This window comes from Octopus sinensis, linkage group LG15 (genome assembly GCF_006345805.1).
Source record: "Octopus sinensis linkage group LG15, ASM634580v1, whole genome shotgun sequence".
Lineage (NCBI taxonomy): Eukaryota > Metazoa > Mollusca > Cephalopoda > Octopoda > Octopodidae > Octopus > Octopus sinensis.
In genome coordinates this window covers 55,245,578-55,265,861 of record NC_043011.1, presented here as the reverse complement: position 1 = coordinate 55,265,861, position 20,284 = coordinate 55,245,578, and the positions used below count along the sequence as shown (strand labels likewise).

The 20,284-nt window shown below is 36.4% G+C and overlaps 1 protein-coding gene across 16 annotated transcripts in view; it reads left to right on the top strand.

Annotated features, from left to right (window-relative positions):
• LOC115219788 (coronin-2B) overlaps nucleotides 1-6,146 on the top strand; it is a 128,978-nt gene extending 122,832 nt beyond the window's left edge. For 10 of the 16 annotated variants that reach the window (XM_036509767.1, XM_036509769.1, XM_036509766.1 and 7 more), the window contains 2 exons: nucleotides 1,358-1,441; nucleotides 4,637-6,146. In XM_036509767.1, coding sequence (XP_036365660.1) covers nucleotides 1,358-1,441; nucleotides 4,637-4,786 — 234 coding nt within the window. In that variant the 3' untranslated portion in view covers nucleotides 4,787-6,146. The remainder of the gene's footprint in view (nucleotides 1-1,357; nucleotides 1,442-4,636) is intronic. The other 6 variants (XM_036509771.1, XM_036509775.1, XM_029790048.2 and 3 more) reach the window with 2 other exon arrangements.
• Nucleotides 6,147-20,284: the final 14,138 nt, after the last annotated feature.

Sequence of the window (20,284 nt, the reverse complement as noted above, 5' to 3'; positions counted from 1 at the left end):
CTCAACTTTTTGGTGAAGTGTCATTTCATCTTACTCAAGTTTTTCTCTCCAGGTAGAACTTAGGCCATAATGAATTTCCCCCCTTCTCTTCTTAACTCTGGGCTCTCTCTTCTGCTGTTCTCCAATTGGAATCCTGCTTTTTCAACCCTGCCTCATTATCCCACTGCAGGTTCCTTTTAGGTTTTCCTGATCAAGGCCTGATGTGTATGAAGGTCTTCCTTTCCCAGGTCTTGTTGTTTTTGTACTGTCATGGGCTTCTGTAGCTTTTTTTTCACTAGGTAGAGATATTGGCCCTATGCAAACCTGAAGAGTGGTCTGTATTAGCTTGGCGCTTATCCTTTGAAATAGGAATCCCTATCAAGATTTTGTGCTTTGTTGGCCTTCTGGATTGTTGAGTCACACAAACCTTAACATTGTGACAGCACTTTGTTGCAGAAATCTCATTCAAGGCCCTCATTATTTGGGCTGATTTTTGTTTGGATTACTGGACCCCTTTATTTAACTTGCATCTTATTTTCATCTCTTCTTGCCTCCTCCTCTAGGATATTGTTTTGGGAACCATTTTGTATAAATTCTCTGTTTGCCATTATTATCACCTCTCTTCACAAATCTATGAACTCCATTTCTCAACTGAATTCTTTTTGAATTCTTTGTAAACCTTTTCTTCTTTAAGTCCTTGAGTTCTTTTCTCATCTAAACTGGATGTTCTCGTGGGAAAGCTATTCACAAAATAATCCCGTGTTTATTGAGTGAAGGAGATGTTTAAATATTGTTGGCAGATTTAATTTAATGAAATTTACAAATATTTACAATAAAAATAGGCAAAGTGTGTTAACAAAGATTTTTCTTAATTACTTTAATGTTGCTTGCTTTTGAGAATTAGAAAATATTGTTGTAGAAAAGGATTTTTTAATTTTTAAATGTGACCTATTCTCTACATTATCAATTTGGCATTTTTTGCTGTTATGTGAAACAAAACTCAAGTTGTTAATTATTTTAAATATTGTTCATTATATTCGTTAACTAGGAATCCAAACATTATTTCAAGTCTGTTCTGTTTTGTTTAGCTTCCAGATCAACCTAGCTGCATAAATGGAATAATATTCTATAGAAATTCAAAATATATTTGAAACTCTTTTCTTTTGCAACTTAATCATTTACCTGCACAACAGCTTTGCACCTCTTTCATAATATTACCATATTTTATATTCTCCTTAATTCTATGTTCACTCTATTTCTTGTGCATTAATTTCTATCAACATGAATCACTGCACTGCTCAGCCTCCCATTTTTTTTCTGCCACACACCCGCAACTTTGCTAACCTCTATCTTGCATTGCTGTCTCCTGTGCTTATAGAGAATCCATGTGAAGAAGGTATGGTCCCCAACTCCCATCTCTCCTTCAAGCCTGGAGAATGGGACCAATCAGCTTGATGCTGAGGTGAGTAAATGACAGCACTTTCCTTGCATTGGAAAAACACCCCCCCTTTCTTACTGTCACTCACTAACCTTTATTAACAACTAACTTGTATAGTTGTGGCATTATGTAGTTCACATCAGTGGCAACTTAGCAGATCTCGAATAAATTGAAAAAAAAATGGTTTCTTTGTGCACAAACATCTAAATATTTTAGCTTAAATGTTTAGTCTAAATTTGATTAAAACTTTCACTTGCAAATTAATAATGACTTACTTTAAGAATCTAAACTTAACATTTTTCTTGCGTTCTCTTCTTAAATATCTTAACTAATGAAACCTGTATGAATATATTCCTAAATATGTTGACTTCATAGTTTCTGTAAAAATCCCTAAATTTCAATAACATGATTATTAATATTAAATACACCGTGTTAAAATTTTCGTTTTAAACCTCAAAGTATTGTTTGTAGTAGTTTTAATTGATTTGTTGGAGATAAGATGAGGTTATTTGCTGCTTTGTGTTATAAAATTCTTTAAAGATAAATTTGAGGCAGCGAGCTGGCAGAAACGTTAGTACGCTGGGCGAAATGCGTAGCCGTATTTTGTCTGCTGCTACGTTCTGTGTTCAAATTCCGCCGAGGTCGACTTTGCCTTTCATCCTTTTGGGGTCGATAAATTAAGTACCAGTTACGCACTGGGTTCGATATAATCGACTTAATCCGTTTGTCTGTCCTTGTTTGTCCTCTCTGTGTTTAGCCCCTTGTGGGCAATAAAGAAGTAGATAAATTTAACACGGAGGAAGTTAGCAGCAGGTTTTCATTCCACAGCAATTTCACTTTATGGTTGGATAATTGGTGATGAATTATCCCATGATTCTGACGGACAGGATCGTTAATACACCCACAAACTAGCAAGTTAATTAGTGACTGTCAAATTATTGATTTATTAAGTGTAAAAGATGTAATAAATCTTGTTTTAAGAACCAAATTTATTGACATTTTATTGTGAAGAGAAAAATGCAAAAAACCTTGGATTGAAATGGATAAAAATTCGTTTATGTTGAAAGTGTTGTCAGTAACCAGACCCGAGAAAGATATTTTGTTTATTTCTATTCATTGGAATTGAACCTTCTTGAAGACTTTTTCAACAAAAAGCAGGAAAGAAACACCGTTGCTAAATACAGTGGAATCATTAAAATAGAAAAAAATTGAGAACAGAATTGGGAATTTAGATGCCAGCTGCAGTAAAATGGGACAGTATTAACCAATTAATAAAATGGGACAGTATTGACCAATTAATAAAATGTGACAGTATTGACCAATTAATAAAATGGGACAGTATTAACCAATTAGTTTCTTCCTTGTTGATTTAGTTATGTTGTGGTTGCAGAATGGCAAACCATTTTCTAAGCCCTTATTGGTGTGTCATTGTCATTTCTTTTAGTTTTCGGGAAATGTGTATAGATGAGGTTTTTATAACATGATTTTGTAGGGAGATTTTCTGTTTTCTCTTTGAAAGTTTCTCTCTTGGCACCAAGGATTGGTGAGTGGTCAGAAGACTATGGATCTATTAATAGCCTACAGTCTCATCACTGATTGTGAGTGATACACTATCAACTGACATGATGGTTCAGTAGGAAATAAAGATTACGACAAAGAATTAGACATCACAGAGAAGAACCAGGGCCTGCAGAACATCCCCTCGTCCACTAGTTTGGGCGTGGATTGTGAATGGATAGTGTTATATTAAAACTGTTGCGAAATGGAAATTGTCTAGATGATCAAAAAAAAACCAAAGAAGATCTGGGAAGTAGATAGGCTTGAAAGAATTGTCCGATTCTTGCAGATTAAACACCAGCGAGTTGAGATATATTTGGAAAGCGAAAGATATTAAGGCAACAAAAGACGGCGAGCTGGCAGAATCGTTAGCACACCGGGCAAAATGCTTAGCGGTATTTCGTCTGCTGTTACGTTCTGAGTTCAAATTTCGCTGAGGTCAACTTTGCCTTTCATCCTTTTGGGGTCGATTAAATAAGTACCAGTTACTGGGGTCGATATAATCGACTTGATCTGTTTGTCTGTCCTTGTTTGTCCCCTCTGTGTTTAACCCCTTGTGGGTAGTAAAGAAATAGATATTAAGGCAACAAAGATAGTGATGATGATGATAAAGTTATGTGTCTTTGTGACTCCAATATCTTCAATAGGAATGGGCTAAAGGTCTGTGTTTTCCCTTTTTCAACATTAAGAAGCTTAAACTAAGGAACAAATAGAAGTATTTGAGTAATTTTCCTGTTGAGTATCGAAGCATTTTGGATATGGGGTTGTTTGTTTCTATTCTCCTTATTTATTAGCTTTCAACATCTTTGGTGTTTGTCTCTTCTCCACTTCTCTAAGCCATTTCCAGTTCTTTTATCAAATTCCAATCAGAAAGGAACTCTATGTTGTTGACGGATGATAGCAATTCCGGGGTCTGTTATCAGCAGACCCTTGCAGGTAACATAGGAAGAAGAGAGGAGGAAAATAAAATATGAAATAGGTTTAATCAATTTAAGAAAATTTATTCTTGGAGGATAATTGAAGAGATTATCTTTGAAATTCTTTGAAAGCCCTAAATGTTTATTTGTTAATCCCATAGAAATGTCTTTGAATAACTCAATTTAATTATTGTTCTCTAATCTTGGAAGATTAGACTAACCAATAATAGAAAATCCTTCGTTTATTTGTTCCAAAGCAGAACTTTTAATTCACTTATAAATATGTTCTTTTTTTCATATATTTTATAACAAATTTAATTATTGAAATAACCTCTTCTTACCTGTTGTCATATTGTTATTTCTTACAGATTTGAAATCTGATATTTTGTTGAAGAAAAGAAATGTATCAAAATTGGTTTCAAAAATAGAAAAAAATTTCTTTAGAAATCCTGAATTGATTGTTGTTTTTTGGGTTTGGAATTTTCTGAGATTCTCTTTAAATAACAATAAAACAGAATAAATGAATAGGCTGCGGGGTTGCAACATCCTGTCTTTTACGTTTTGCTTCTTTCAGTCATTAGGCTACGGCCATGCTGGGGTACTGCCCTAGTTTATCTCAGAATTAAGCCAATCGGTTTTAGGCATTTAAGCAAGATTAATTTTCTTGAACTTTGCTAATTGTTTAATTCCATATAACCTTCTTCCTTTCTTTCTTTTAATTTTATTTCCTGGTTTTCTTCTCCAGCTACGCAAAGCCTACTTTCAACAAGTGGAAGAGATCAAAAGCCTTAAGGAACAAATGTCCATGAAGGACAAACGGATTCGGCAACTGGAAGAAGAAATCTGCTCAATCAGGCAACGAGTGAACAGCGGTGAAAGTGAAAGTAACTGCTAAAGTCGAAATCCCTTTCAGGGTCAAGTAACAACACCCCGTGGAGGGATTAAACTGTTTCTGATGATGATAATGATGATGATGATGACAACAACCGTTGAAAAAGTTAACTTCTGCAACTGACTTTCTCTTACTGACGATGATGATGATGATGATGGTGATGCACACACAAACAAATTCTTACTATTGACTAATGGGAATATTTTAGACAATTAGTTGTTATTATTATTATTATTATTATTATTATTTTATTATCATTATTATTATTATTAACTAAATAGACTTGACCAATGCATCAGTTAAGAATGCACCTCACTGCTGTATGACATTGTGGCCACTATTACAATTACCACCACCACCACAACCACCACCAGTACAACTTATAGATCAGTTAACACCAACAAATGCTCAATAACAACTGATAAAACTAAAAAAAAGGACTTTGGACTGGATTTATTCAATTCTTTCTCTTGTCCTCGTGTTTTTAGTTTTTCTCTCATTTTTCTTATTTTCTTAGTCCTCCCCGCCCCAGCCCCTCACTTCTCTTTTTTTCTTTCTTTGTATCACTTTTGATGTTTTACTTATTTGTAAAAAAAAAAAAAAAAAACTAAGCCTGTTCTGAAGTTCTGAGATCACGAAATTTATGAAGGAAGAATAAACGAAATAGCCACGAAATTACTGCAAGAAGTGGAATAGTTGTGAAATTCTGACAGTAATAATAATAATAATAATAATAATGATAATTCAATTTTATTATTTGTCATATTTAATTTTTTTAATGAAAATAAAATAGAATAATTTGATAAAAGTCCTTCATAAGGATATTTTAAGTTTCATCTTAATTCAGTTGGGCCTGCCCCACCCCCCATCTACCATATGATCCCTCCTCCCCCATATACCACATAATATTCCTTTCCCACCTTAAAAAAAGAAAAAAAGAAGACATTTCTATGTATTTATTTATTTTTTTCTTTCTGTATTTGCAAAACAAAAATAACTGAAAAATTTGTACAAAACTTTTTGCTGAAATGTGTAGAATTGTCTGCCAATCTTTCTCTCTTACAAACACACACACACACACACACACACACACACTGCTGTACATATTGCACCCACAGTGCCGCCCCCTCCCAGTCTTGTTAATCATAAACACTCTGCAGCTAGCTTTATACCTTCTTCAGTTGACACTACTACTACTACTACTACCACTACAACACTTCTGTGTATAGCCATAGAGTTGCAATATGCACACCTAGCCAAGTATTGCACACATACACACACACACATACACATACACCAAGCTGTATTGATATTTGTTTTTTCTGTGATTGTCAGAGTAAACTAAAACATTTATCTTTTAAAATGGTTTCGTGTTTTATTTTTTCGTCACAAAGCTTTTTATGCAACTCAAGCTATTTTTGAAAAATATTAGTTTTGTTCACAAAACTTTGAAATGGTTTTGGTTTTCATTTCTGAAAATGAACTTCATGAATGTGCGTGCGTGCGTGTATGTGTGTGTGAGTCCCTTAAGGGACAGTTTACAGTTTGTCCAAAGCCTGTATAGGACCCTCTCTACCAGTGGGTCTTAACCTGTCTCCTTGAGAGCATTGTTAGCTCACAAGGGATGTTAAAGGAGTTCAGTGGAACAGGGTTCTGAGTATTTACAAGTGTCATGGGTTTTCTTTGAAATCATCATCATCATCGTTTAACATCCGCTTTCCATACTGGCATGGGTTGGAAGATTTGATTGAGGGCTGGCGAGCCAGGAGGCTGCACGAAACTCTAATCTGATCTGGCAGAGTTTCTACAGCTGGATGCCCTTCCTAATGCCAACTACTCCAAGAGTGTAGTGGGTGCTTTTACGTGCCACCAGCATGAGGGCCAGTCAGGCGGTACTGGCAGATGAGGGTGGCAACAGCCACGATCAGTTGGTGCTTTTTATGTGCCACCTGCACAGGAGTCAGTCCAGTGGCACTGGCAACGACAACGACCTCGCTCAAATGTTTTTTTCACGTGCCACCAGCACAAGTGCCAGTAAGGCGACACAGGTAACAATCATGCTCGAATGGTGTTGTGTGGTTAATTGGCAAAAAAATATGACCATCCCCAAGTATAACATAAAAGTAAAAATTACTAGGAATGTCACAAGAGTGAATCTTTTTACCCAGTCTTACAGATAGGTTAACACTAATTAACTACCGTCTGTAGAATTCAACACCACCATGGAGCTCTTACATAGTCACTCATTCTGCCAAATATTTAAACCATTATTTATACAATATTTATATTTCAAACACCTTTTCAAAAATTAAAAAAAAGAAAAGAAATTTTAATTTCTTTGTGAGGATTAAACTAGGATATGGTATTATCCTCATTGAAGTGAAACAGAATTGATGTGATGCCCAGATCCCATGTGATTCCATTCTTTATGCCTTTAACCCTTTCGTTACTGTATTTATTTTGAGATGCTCTGTGTTTCTTTCAATTACTTTGAATATAACAAAGAATTTAGTAAAATAACTTAGTTATCATTCAGCTAGTATTAGGAATGCAAATTGTGACTAAGGTTTGGTGGAATATTTTAATTCAGAACTTATGAAAGCAGGACATTTTACCACAGAGCCAGAGCTAGTTTTGGCCAGGTTAGTAACAAAAGGGTTAAAACGGTCAGTTGGCAGAATTATTCTTGCATTGGACAAAATGCTGAATGGCATTGTTTTCTTTCTGGTTCTTTTCAGTTCAAATGCTGCCAACGTTGATTTTGTCTTCAATGCAGGCTCCATTAGTCCATGCAAATGTCTAAAAGGGGGTGGGGGTCATGTTGCATTTGTTAATTTGGATAATAAACCCCTGTTCAAAATATTTTTTTAATGAAAACAAATGGTGGTGGTGGTGGTGGTGGGGAGATGTTTACAAACTGCCATTCCATCTTTGTTGTGTAAATTTGATATTAAACTCTGTGTGAAGGGCATGGCAAGAGTTTGGTGGTGGTGATGGTGGCAGAGTTTACATCAGAATCTGATATAAAAAGGCAGCATGCAAGATCATCAGAAAGAAGTCCGGCGTGAGGGATGTCATCGCAGAGTATACACACAGCAAGTTTAGATGGGCTGGACACATTGCCCGGCTCTAATCGGTGGACCCGCACAGTTGTCGAGTGGTATCCGTGTGAGAGGAAACGACCACTCGGAAGGCCTCCACGATTTCAGGAGGACGATTGGGATCACGTGGATGAGAAAGGCACGATCCAGATAGGAGTGGACAGCGTGCTGTGACCAGTGGTGTCAAATGGACGCCTGATGGACTGGTCGGTCAAGGTGATATATATATATTGATAGATAGATAGATGATATAAATATATTTGATACTTAGAGTTAATAAATTCACAGAAAAGCAAGAAGGTGAACGGTTATTTAAACATTTCAATGAGTTCATTTTAATTTGATTTTTGACACACTGAAGTATGAAAAAAACAAAACAAAAAAAGTTTACTAATATTTCGGTTTAGACCTAAAACTGTGTGTATATATGTATGTATGTGTATATGTGTGTATGTATGTGTTCCTTAATGGATAATTTACAGTTTGTCACAAGTCAGTGAAGAATTCGTAAGATGAGAACTCACACTGCTATAAACAACAGCCAAGTTTCCTTCAAAGAGGCACCTACTTTTTAAAAAAATAATGTTGCTGATATAAGCCTTAGAGATAGAATGGGGAAAAAGGAATAAATAAATGAGATTGTTCTGGCTGTTAAAAGAGGATATCAATGATGGGGCAGGAGTAAAAAAGGAAGAAAAGCCCCTCAAACAAATCCCCCATAGTTAAAGTATGAAAGTGTTTTTTTTTTTTTACAACCTTGGTTTCCGTTTTTGTTTATTTGAAATTATATAAAAATAATGTTTAAGGATTAGGCTGTTATCTCTAGCATGTGGAAAGACCTTTTAGGTTTAACTATGTGCTTGTTGAAAATCATTAAAATAAATATTGGAGTCGATACATTTGACTAAAAATTTTTCAAGGTGATGCCCCAGCATGGCCTCAGTTTAATCATTGCAACAAGTAAAATGAAAATAAAAATGAAATATATGAGAAGTTTTGAGCAAGCTAGGCGTCAAGAAATGGGGGAAAAAAAAAAGAAAGAAAAATATAAGCCCTTTCACACTTTAAGTAGGGGCATTTGTCCGAACTCTTGTTCAGCACCCCTAGCCATCAAGATAGCACCCCCAGTTGCAATTGGCTGGCTACGTGGCTAGTTCTAAGAGATGTGATTTAGCTCCAAAAAGGACATAACTTGAAATAAAATATTAAAAATTTTTTAAAATCTTATTGGTGAGGTTGGTGCTCTTGATTGGCCAGAAGTGGGGAAGTGTGGAATACAGTATTGGCATTAAAGTGGAAGGAATCGATCAATTAATCATTAGACATTTCCAATTTAGACTTTTGATGTGCAGCAACAACTTATCTACAACACCTTGACTGGTTTTAATCTTCTTGTCATCCAAGGTATACGAAGCGTAAGTGTTGTGATACAACCCCCATAATTTTAGTAAACGACTCAGAATTTGGAATCCATCTCCTTGAAAAGAGCAAGTAATTTCTCCGTAGGCACAAAATCTTGCTGCATTTTGTTGATGAAATGTTGTGGTTCTAGTGCCAGTTGGTGCACTTCTGCTTGCTGTTTATGAAGCTGCATCAACTGTTCATTTGCCAGTGGTTGCTTGCTAGCATCAATTAACGTATAAGAATCTTCCTGCTACAAAAGCATGTTCAGTTCTTTTGATAATAATAATAATAATAATAATGAAATTATTGTATACAGTGCTCAGGTGCACCACAACTTGTGAAAAGTGCGTATAAAGTATAAGCAGTAATGTACAAATGTCTGGGAAGTGAACTGTGTATGAGTCAGATACATGTTTTCGTGTGTATGGAAGGGAGAAAATCAGGTGTAGTGTTGGCGAATCTCAGGAAGCATGGACGTTTTGAAGGATGCAGTGCTCCGACAACTAACAACTGATGCCGGCAGTTTGTTCCATGCTTCAGCAACTCTTAGTGTAAAAAAATGTTTCCGAAAGTCATGGGAGCTGTGCTGTTTTCTGACTTTGTAAACATGTCCACAGGTGTTAGGCAGGTGGAGTTCAAAAAGGTGCTCAGAGTTATTGTTTGATAATGTCACCAATTGTTTGATTGCATCAGATATGTCAAAATCTTTGAAATTGTTCCCAAATTGGTGATAACACTTTCTCCCAGACGTCATCCATTATATTTGTTCTTGTACATCCTCCCATGCTCAATGGATTGATATTAAGAGTAGCCTACCAAATATCGTACATCTTCCCAAATCGCCAAATCTGGTGCTGCCTTCCATTTCTGATATTTCTATAGACCAGTGGTTCTCAACCAGGGTCCATATGAGTATTTTAGGATCTTTTCACTTTGGCTGGCAGATTTTTAAAATAATTTCTATGTAACTAAAAAAATTTTAACTTCGTATACTGGTAGAATGTGTTTATAAAACATCTTTTCTCTTGGCTTTCTTGAGAAAATTCTGTAGTTTGTAACATATTTGCCGTTTAATTTCTTGCGTTTCGGCAATTTCAACCAATCAATGACGTCCATTGAGGTGAACACAATTTCTGCCGTAACATTTTCTGGCTGCTTTTAGCCAAGAGAAAAAGATGTTTTATAAACACATTCTACCAGTAAACGAAGTTTAAAATTTTTTAGTTACATAGAAATTATTTTAAAAATCTGCCGGTCAAAGCGAAAAGATCCCTATATTAAGGACCCCTAAAAAAAATGCAGCTTTAAATGTATTGCAAGAAAGAGGCTTCGGTTTCTTTCTCTAACATTTTACACGGTTTGAATCTACTGTAGTTAACGTGGGAAACACAAAAGAAGAGATCTATAAAGGAGGTTTTTAAACACCGAGTGGTTATGGGGGTCCACCAGAATAAGATAGTAATCAAAGGAGTCAATAAATAAAAACGGTGGAGAACCTCTGCCGTTGACGGTTCAGTTAAAAGTTTAAAAAAATTAACCGAAACTAGAAAAAAAAAAAAAAGCTATTTCAGGGGAGATAACTATTATTCAAGCTGAAGTTACCTCCCTTCAAAAATTTCACATGCATACACATTCTTTTATTTGTTTCAGTCATTTGACTGTGGCCATGCTGGAGTACCGCCATTAGTCGAGCAAATCGACCCCAGGACTTATTCTTTTTAAGCTTAGTATTTATTCTATCGGTCTCTTTCGTCGAACCGCTCAGTTACGGGAACGTAAACACATCGGTTGTCAAGCGATGTTGGGGAGACAAACACAGGCACAAAAACATATACACACACATACATACATATACACACACACACATATATATATATATATATATATATATATAATATATATATATATACATATATATGACATGCTTCTTTCAGTTTCCGTCTACCAAATCCACTCACAAGGCTTTGGTCGGCCTGAGGCTGCAGTAGAAAACACTTGCCCAAGGTGCCAAAGTCTTGTGAGGGGATTTGGTAGACGGAAACTGAAAGAAGCCCGTCGTATATGTGTGTGTATGTTTTTGTCCCCCCCAACATCGCTTGACAACTGATGCTGGTGTGTTTACGTCCCCGTAACTTAGCGGTTCAGCAAAAAGAGTCCGATAGAACAAGTACTAGGCTCACAAAGAATAAATCCTGGGGTTGATTTGCTCAACTAAAGGCGGTACTCCAGCATGGCCGCAGTCAAATGACTGAAATGAATAAAAGAATACTGCTTCAGCTGCATATATTGGACACACACACATACACACACATACGCATGCACACACACACACACACACACACACACACACACACATTTCTATCAGACAACTTTTAGGATGAATCTGAATTATTGACAATGTACCTTGTTAATCATTCATTGGAAAAACAAACCAAATTAAAATAATTAAGATGGATTAAGAATAAAAACAAACAAAAATATGATTAATCACTGACATTAAATATTCCTATTTTAATCATAACGGAATAAACAAATTTGAAAACAAATCCATATTTTCTAAAAGCTGAAAGATTTATAGGAATTAAAAATTTAATATCATAAATTCTATCTGGAAAACATGAGAAATTATTCAGCAATTAAAATAAAATTTTAACAAAAATACCCCCCCCCCCCGGAATAGGACAAATCCCCATTCACAACTATTCTCGAAGGGTCAGGGGGATTATAGTTTAAAAAGTGGGACAAATGCTAGAAAAGTAGGACATCTGGAGAGGCTGGCCTTGGGTCGTTTTTGTTGTGTTTTATTGTTGCAGACGACATTGAGTGGAAACGATTAGAGCCAAGTGGCTTTCATTGAGAGACAATGACACTTCAGTGTTAACCATTCAATTGATATAATTAATGGACCTTGTTTAAAGGGATGTAAATAACCAGAATAATGTCTCGTATACAAAATCTCCATATATACTTTGACATGCATGTTGGTTCACAATTCAATGTAAGTTCTTGATCCACCACAGTGAAGGTTCCTGGTCTGGTGTTTTCATAAAAGAACACAAATGGGTTCAAAGGTTCCCTACGTCTGTTTCAGGAGGCCTTCTTTATTGAGGAAGAGTTCAATTACAATAATTACATGATGGAAAAAGACATTTTCTTCAGGTGATCAAAATCTAACTTGGAGTAGAACAGCCCTTGTTGTTAGCCATCTTATTCATCAATGAAGAATGTGTCTGAAACAGCTGTAGTGAACATTCAAACCCACTTGTGTTCTTCTGATATATATATATATATATATATATATATATATATATATATATATATGATATGTAATGTCTGATTTTCTTATGCACCAAGTTTGACAATCGTTAACTCTAATGTTTTATCCTGACAATTCTTTCTTTTACAGCATTTAAGAGTTAATTCATCACTTTTCGAAATGCAATTCATGGTATCTGATTATATTGTGAGCTTTTTCTTGTAAATCAATTTTTGTGAACATATGGATAGATAAAAAGTTTGTGTTGTTTATGAATATGAATTCTGTCGTGGAACCAACGCAGCAATGCAGCAATGGATCACAGACTGGCAACTGAAACTGGCTGTGGACAAGTGTACCACCATACATTTTGGGAGAAAATCCCTGCATCCACATACTCCCTCCACAACACTGATATCAAGAAATCCTCTTGCGAGTGTGACCTAGGCATCACTGTCAGCAGTGATTTGCGTTGGACAAAGCATATCTCTAAAATTGTCAAGAAGGCCGAGGGTGTCTTGGCATCACTCAGCAAGACTTTTGTTAGCCGCTCTCCAGCCATCTATTTAAAACTGTATTCAGCTATGGTACGACCACACTTGGAATTCGCATCATCAGTTTGGAACCCCTATCTTGCTCAGAACATTGACCTCCTGGAATCTGTCCAGAGACGTGCAACCAAACGCATACCCTCCATCAGTCACCTACCATATTCTGAGCACCTTGCTTCCCTGGGCATGGATTCACTGAAGCTCCGGCGTCTGGCGACGGACTTGGTAAACACCCACAAAGTTATCAACCACCTCACCAACAACAACACTGAACACCTTTTTGATCTCCATGTGTCTAACACACGTGGACATGCCTACAAAGTCAGAAAACAACACAGCTCCCATGACTTTCAGAAACATTTTTTCACGCTCAGAGTTGCTGAAGCATGGAATAAACTGCCTGCGTCAGTTGTTGACTGCCATGACACTGCATCCTTTAAGGCCCTCATGCTTTCCGAAATCCGCCGAAACTACACCTGATTATATATACACTTTAGATGAGTTGTAGTGCACCTGAGCACTGTACACAATTATTATTATTATTATTATTATTATTATTATCCAAGACAGCTTGAAACATCAATGAGGTGTTTGGTGAGGATGTGGCGAATGAGTGTACATACTTACAAATATATGTGTATAGATATACATATATATACATATATGGGCAGAGGACGTCACAGAACATAAACAACATGAAATACGAAATATGATAACATATATATATAAAGAAATTCAAACTTTGTCTCATTTTCATGTTTTATTTACAATCTTATAATAATAATACAATACAATGAAATGATAGAATATTAAATGTCCATTCTGATTGAACTAGGACTTTCATGCAGCAATCTTCAGGTTCATGTAGTAGTGGTGACAGTTACGTTTTACAATCTACGACTGTAGTGAGATGGCTAAACTGTGTGCCTCAAATACATTTTTATAGACTGAAGAATGTTAATTTTTGCAAACTGTATTCTGACCAATCAGTGTGTGATTTTACTAAATTACTTAAGTTGATTGGTGTTTGGTTTAGGCGTCACGGTTTGTTGAACATTTCAAGTGACCTGTATTTTGATCCTGGCCAAAGCAGTAATTGTTGGGCTATTTTTAGAAATGTTGTAAACAACATTTCCCAGAGATTTTTATGTTTCAATTATCATCATCATCATTATCATCTTCTTTATTGTTGTTGTTGTTGTTCTTGGTGGTGGTGGTAGGAGTAGCTGTGTTAGAACTTTAAACCCCAAAATAAGATAATTTTTACTGACTTTTCTCTTGACTTAACTAGAATTTTCCTGCTATCATCATCATGAGCACCTTCAGTATTCTTGTTGTTGTTAGTGTTAGTAGTTGTAGCAGTAAAAATAGTACCTCTAAGTATTAGTATTATTGTATATTTAGCTTCGGTTGGAATTTATTAATAAAGTTCTTTTCTCTGATTTTTCTTCCAATTTCACTTGGACTGTGTTGTTTGTAGAATGGAACTTTTATAAATATTTTCTGACTGCATGTTGCTACATGGTTACTCAAAGGTATCTGACAGACATCTGGGTCTCTAATTTGCAGTCAGCACACACGTGAATGTCTGATAGTGCATTTCCAGTCTGACCTACTTATAGTTCTTCACAATTTGGGCATTTGATGCAATAAATTCAATTTCTGCTTTTGCAGGTCATATTTCCATTTGTGAATATTTTGTTTTTTTTCTTTCTTATATTAGCCATATTGCCACAGTTGTAAATTGTAAAACGTAGCTGTCACCACTACTACATGAACCTGAAGATTGCATAGTTTAATGCATGAAAGTACTAGTTCAATCAGAATGGACATTTAATATTCTATCATTTCATTATTTTATATTATTATATTATATTATTATAAGATTATATTATATTATTATAAGATTGTAAATAAAATGTGAAAATCAGACAAAGTTGGAAATTCTTTGAGTAATATATTCTTCTATACACAATCATACACACGTGTGTATATATAGTAATATAGCATCAGTTGTGCCTCTTCCTGGCACAAAACCAAACTGCATCTCATCTAGACTGGTCCGGCAATTTGATGCCTCTGTAATTATTTCTGTCTAAGGCATCACTCTTTTACCATTATAGCAGTTCTGCTATACCAGTCGTTGGGATTGCATCCCTGTGGACAACCTAATAAACTAATATGGGTGACTTGGCCACATCCCACTCTGGCAGAGATTTTAAGCATCTCAGTGGTGATCCCTGATGGGTTGGGGGTGGGGGGAGAAGGGGCCGCTTCCTCTGCCTTCATATCCTTAATTGCTTTATCTACCAAGCTACCGTCGATTTGGATAGCTGGTCCCTCAGTTGGGGCTGCGCACACACACACACACACACACACATGCATATATATGTGTGTGTATGTGTGTGTGTGTGTGCAGCCCCAACTGAGGCGGCAAGCTGGCAGACACATTAGCACGCTGGGCGAAATGCTTAGCAGTATTTCGTCTGTCGTTACGTTCTGAGTTCAAATTCCGCTGAGGTCGACTTTGCCTTTTATCCTTTCGGGGTCGATAAATAAAGTACCAGTTTTGCACTGGGGTCGATGTAATCGACTTTGTCTGTGTTTGTTTGTCCCCTCTCTGTGTAGCTCCTTGTGGGCAATAAAGAAATATATATATATGTGTGTAACGCCATGTTGAATTGTTAGCTCCTGCACGCATTTTTTTATCTCCTTGTTTCTTTTCTGTGTATCTTTCTGTCGAAGAGCGTAGGCTCGAAACGTAAAAGACTTGTTTTATTTCTATTCCTGAGTGCCATACTAATACATTTGTTTGTTTGTACTCCACCTGCCTTCGTCTTTTGTTTATTTTCGTAAACCTTCCCGTTATGTATATATACATATACATATATATAATGTAAGCCATTGATGTTGTTTTTGATCAAGTTAATGTTCAAAAGAAACTTTGAAATAAAACTTTGAAGATTTATGAGTGATGGAAGATTTGTGAGTGATGGAAGATTTATGAGTGATGGAAGCTTATAAGTTATGTCCAAGCTACGTTTGTATTTATTTACACACACACACATGCCAGCACACCTAACAAAGAGCCTTTATGTGCTTACTGGACCTGCTGGAAATAGCAACTGAGTTTCCTTCGAATCACACCCTGTAATCCTTTTATATTTTTAAAAGAAAGAAAAAAGAAAGAGAACAATGGATGCTGCAATCTTCTAAACTATGTGTTCTAGTTTCCAGTTGTAACATTTAAGGTCGGCCTAGAGCTAAACAACAGCAGCAACAACAAAAACAGCAACAACAACAAATAAACGACTAACAGCTTATATACACACACTTTTATACACACACACATGTATATACACACACACACTTATATACACACACACACTTGTATATACACTCCTGTTAAAAGCATTTCATTGCTTTATGGCTTTAACAACAGGAATTGCCTGATGTTATCACGGAATGCTTGGATGTTGTTAGACATAAATATAGGATGGAATTAAAACAGAGAAATCAGTGACGTTTCTGTGAATTACTGATCCCTGTCATCACTGTTCCCCATCGTCATCACTGCTGCTGATTAAAAGTCATCATCATCATCGTCTTTTCTAACTTTTCTGTTCCATGTTTGACCCGAGTCAAATGGAGTTCATTGAGGGAAATTTTATATGGCCGGATGCCCCTCCTGTCACCAACCTTCATCTGTTTCCAGGCAAGATAATATTCCCACCCCCACCCCCACCCCTACCCGCCACGACCAGAGGACATATTTTTGCAGAATGTTGGAAATGAATTACACTATTTGTATGTAGGTGACCCACATTTATAAATATCACACAATGTCATGGCCAAATGGCCAATGCCAGTGCCGCCTTGACTGGCTTCCATACCAGTGGCACGTAAAAAGCACCGAACAATCGTGGCTGTTGCCAGCCTACCCTAGCACCTAAAAAAGGCACCATCCGTACGTGGCTGTTGCCAGCCTCCCTGGCACCTGTGCTGGTGGCACGTAAAAAAAGCACCCATTACACTCACGGAGTGGTTGGTGTTAGGAAGGGCTATCCAGCTGTAGAAACTTTTGCCAGATTAGACTGGAGCCTGGTGCAGCCTCCTGGCTTCCCAGACCCTGGTCGAACCGTCCAACTCATGCTAGCATGGAAAACGGATGTTAAACGATGATGATGATGATGAATGTTAAGACAACACACACACACACGAGTGTGGGCTGAAAAGTTCATAGGCTCACCATAAAGTATTAATGCTTGAGCTGTGAAATCTTGCCTGCATTAATTTAATTCCATCCTATTAATAACTGCATTGTTTCTTTTCAGGTAAACTGACATCTGACTCTTGAAAAAAGACTTTGAAAGTATCCAGGTGAGACTTCTCTTTAAAAATGAACAAAATTTGGCATTGTGGTATTATCAAGTACCTTCAGAAAAAGGGTTTAACCTCCAAGGTCATTCAAGCTGACATGGCTGCTACATTAAGGGGAACATTTCCTAAACCAGGATGAGTGCTGGGCTCATCAATTTGGGCCAGAGATGAAAAGGACAATCCATGCAGGGAAAACACTCCTCATCTGCTCTAAAGAAGGCCAAGGTCATTTCATCCGCAGGGAAAGTGAGGGTATCAGTTTTGGGGGATACAAAAGAACTTGTGTTCATTGACTGTCTTCAAAAGGATCACACCATCAATGGAGAATATTATACCAACTTGTTGAGTCCATTACAAAAGGACTCAACAAAGGCAAAGACGACCTCGGCGCAATTTGAACTCAGAATCTAACGGCAGATGAAAAACCGCCAAGCATTTCGCCCGGCGTGCTTAACAATTCTGCACAGACTTAACTATTGTTTCTTGTGCAGATGGCGTCTCTGGGTAATTAACATCGGTCATTTACTTTGTTTTAAAAACATTCAACTTTTATAAATCACTGAAAAGAGACAAAAAAAAGAAATAAAATGAAAGTGGGAGGAGGAGGAGGAGGAGTCTTCTTTTTTTTTCTTTGTTGTTTGGTTGGAGAAGCAAAGAAAAAGAGAATGGAAAGGAAGGTGGGAGTAAGAAGTGAAACAACACTTGAAATGGCAAAATGGCAGGCATCATCGATAGAAAATATGGCTGTGGAGTGATTTTATATCATTCAAACAGGATAGCATTAATTAGTTTGTGTGTGTGTGTGTGTATATATGTGTGTGTGTGTGTGTGTGTGTGTGTGGTGTGTGTGTGTGTGTCTGTGTGTGTGTGTGTGTGTGTGTGTGTGTGTGTGTGTGTGTGGTGTGTGTGTGTGTGCAGTGAACTTGGCCAAAATAAACTTTGCTTTTCAAAAAATATGCTCTATAAAAATTATTTTGACAATTACACTAACAACAACAACAACAATAACGCTACTAATAATATTAGTCATATTAATAATAATAATGATAATAATAGTAAAGTGTTGGTGAAGTGATAAATCAGTGAAACAGATAAACAATTTAAGGTTTCACTGTTCAAAGTACAAATATTGTCTTAAACTTTCACCCTAATTGAAGCGATAAAGTCATTCCATTGCCTATCAGTGTTAATTAGTTAATTGAAATAGTTCATACTTGACACACTGATTCTGTCAAAAGAAATGTTTCTACACTCAGATATAACTGGGATTGCAATTGAAAATTAAAAATTTATTTCCTGGGATTGTCTGTAACCCTTTTTAATATCATGGGATTGACTGTATCCCTTTTTAATATCATGGGATTGACTGTTACCCTTTTTAATATCATGGGATTGACTGTAACCCTGCTTTCATGACACCAATTTATGTTCGTTAAAACTTTCTGTTAAGATTTCATTTTAATTCATTTTTCAAACACCAGCTTAAAAATGGCAAATTCATTCTTGCTAAAATCTTCATGGTTTTTGAAGAATTAAGTAAAGCAAAACAATTTCTTTCAACAGAAAAAACATTGAAACAAAAGCTTCAACCGTTTTTGATGTGTGTGTGTGTGCGTGTGTTTGTGTGCGCATGTGTGTGTGCGTGCATGCGTGTGTGTGAAAAGCAGAGTCTGTCGTTTCCTATTTTCTGCCAATATTTATTAAACAAATGAATAAAGACTGTTTCTTTTGTAATTATCCTTTAGTAAATCAAGTCAGTCCTGATCAATCAGACTTATCATTAAAGACACATCAGCAGTGACCATCCTGTCTGTATTTGATTTTGTTTTTTTGTTTTTTTCCAGTTATTGTGTACTTTGGACTCTATAAATCTATTCTGAGCTTAGAACAGAAGAAAAAACAAAAACAAAAACAAAACCAGTAAGTTGTGATTTGAAAGAGATTTGACAACTGTTTCTGGCAAATCAACCAACTTAGTAAAGGCTTCTTCATTGTATAGTAATTAGCTTGTCTGTAATGTAACAATGTCTCCTAATTATAATAATTATTCGTTACAATGACATACATTTTAATGAGACAGAGTAGACGAATGTATTAATTTTTAAAATTAATTATTGTTATCAATAAAGAAACTCTTATTGTTTAATATATCCCTTGTCTAATTACAACTTTCCAAGATCCAGACTTTCAACTTCTCCATTTTCTATTTCATTTGGAAGGCAATGAATTTTCAGTCATGGGAACATTGAATGGAATGTCTGGTATATTTGTCCCAGTTTTCTGGACTCTGAGTTCAAATCCAGGGTTAATGGATTAGCAGAACTGTTAAAGGATCAAGTGAGATCGCGTCTGCTTTGATTCTTGGCATTTTGATGGTGACACCTGTAATGAACCTGTGATAAAGTGAATACCACCATGACCTACATCCAAACTACAGTGGAGAAGGCTAGCCATTGGATTTGGTTAAAAAGAGACGATGAGTGATGGCTAGAAGAATATTGAGCTTTATTTGATAACCAGCTGATCTAGCAGGTGAGGCCTCATATCAGTGATGTCGTCAAGAGGTAGGCCCCGAAACGGCGCGCATTCTCTCCTGATGACCCCATACACTTGCTAGCTTCTGGTATGTGGAGTTTTTGACTGGTAGCACTTGCATGTGCAAGTTGTTTGCAAAAAACATCAAGAGGTGCCAAGATGTATTGGTTTAAGTCTGAAACCTTTCCTTTGCACAAACATCAGTGGTATGGTGAAGGCGAGACATTCATGCATGGCCAACTACCAGTCTTCCTCCAAAAATTTTACCCAGGCC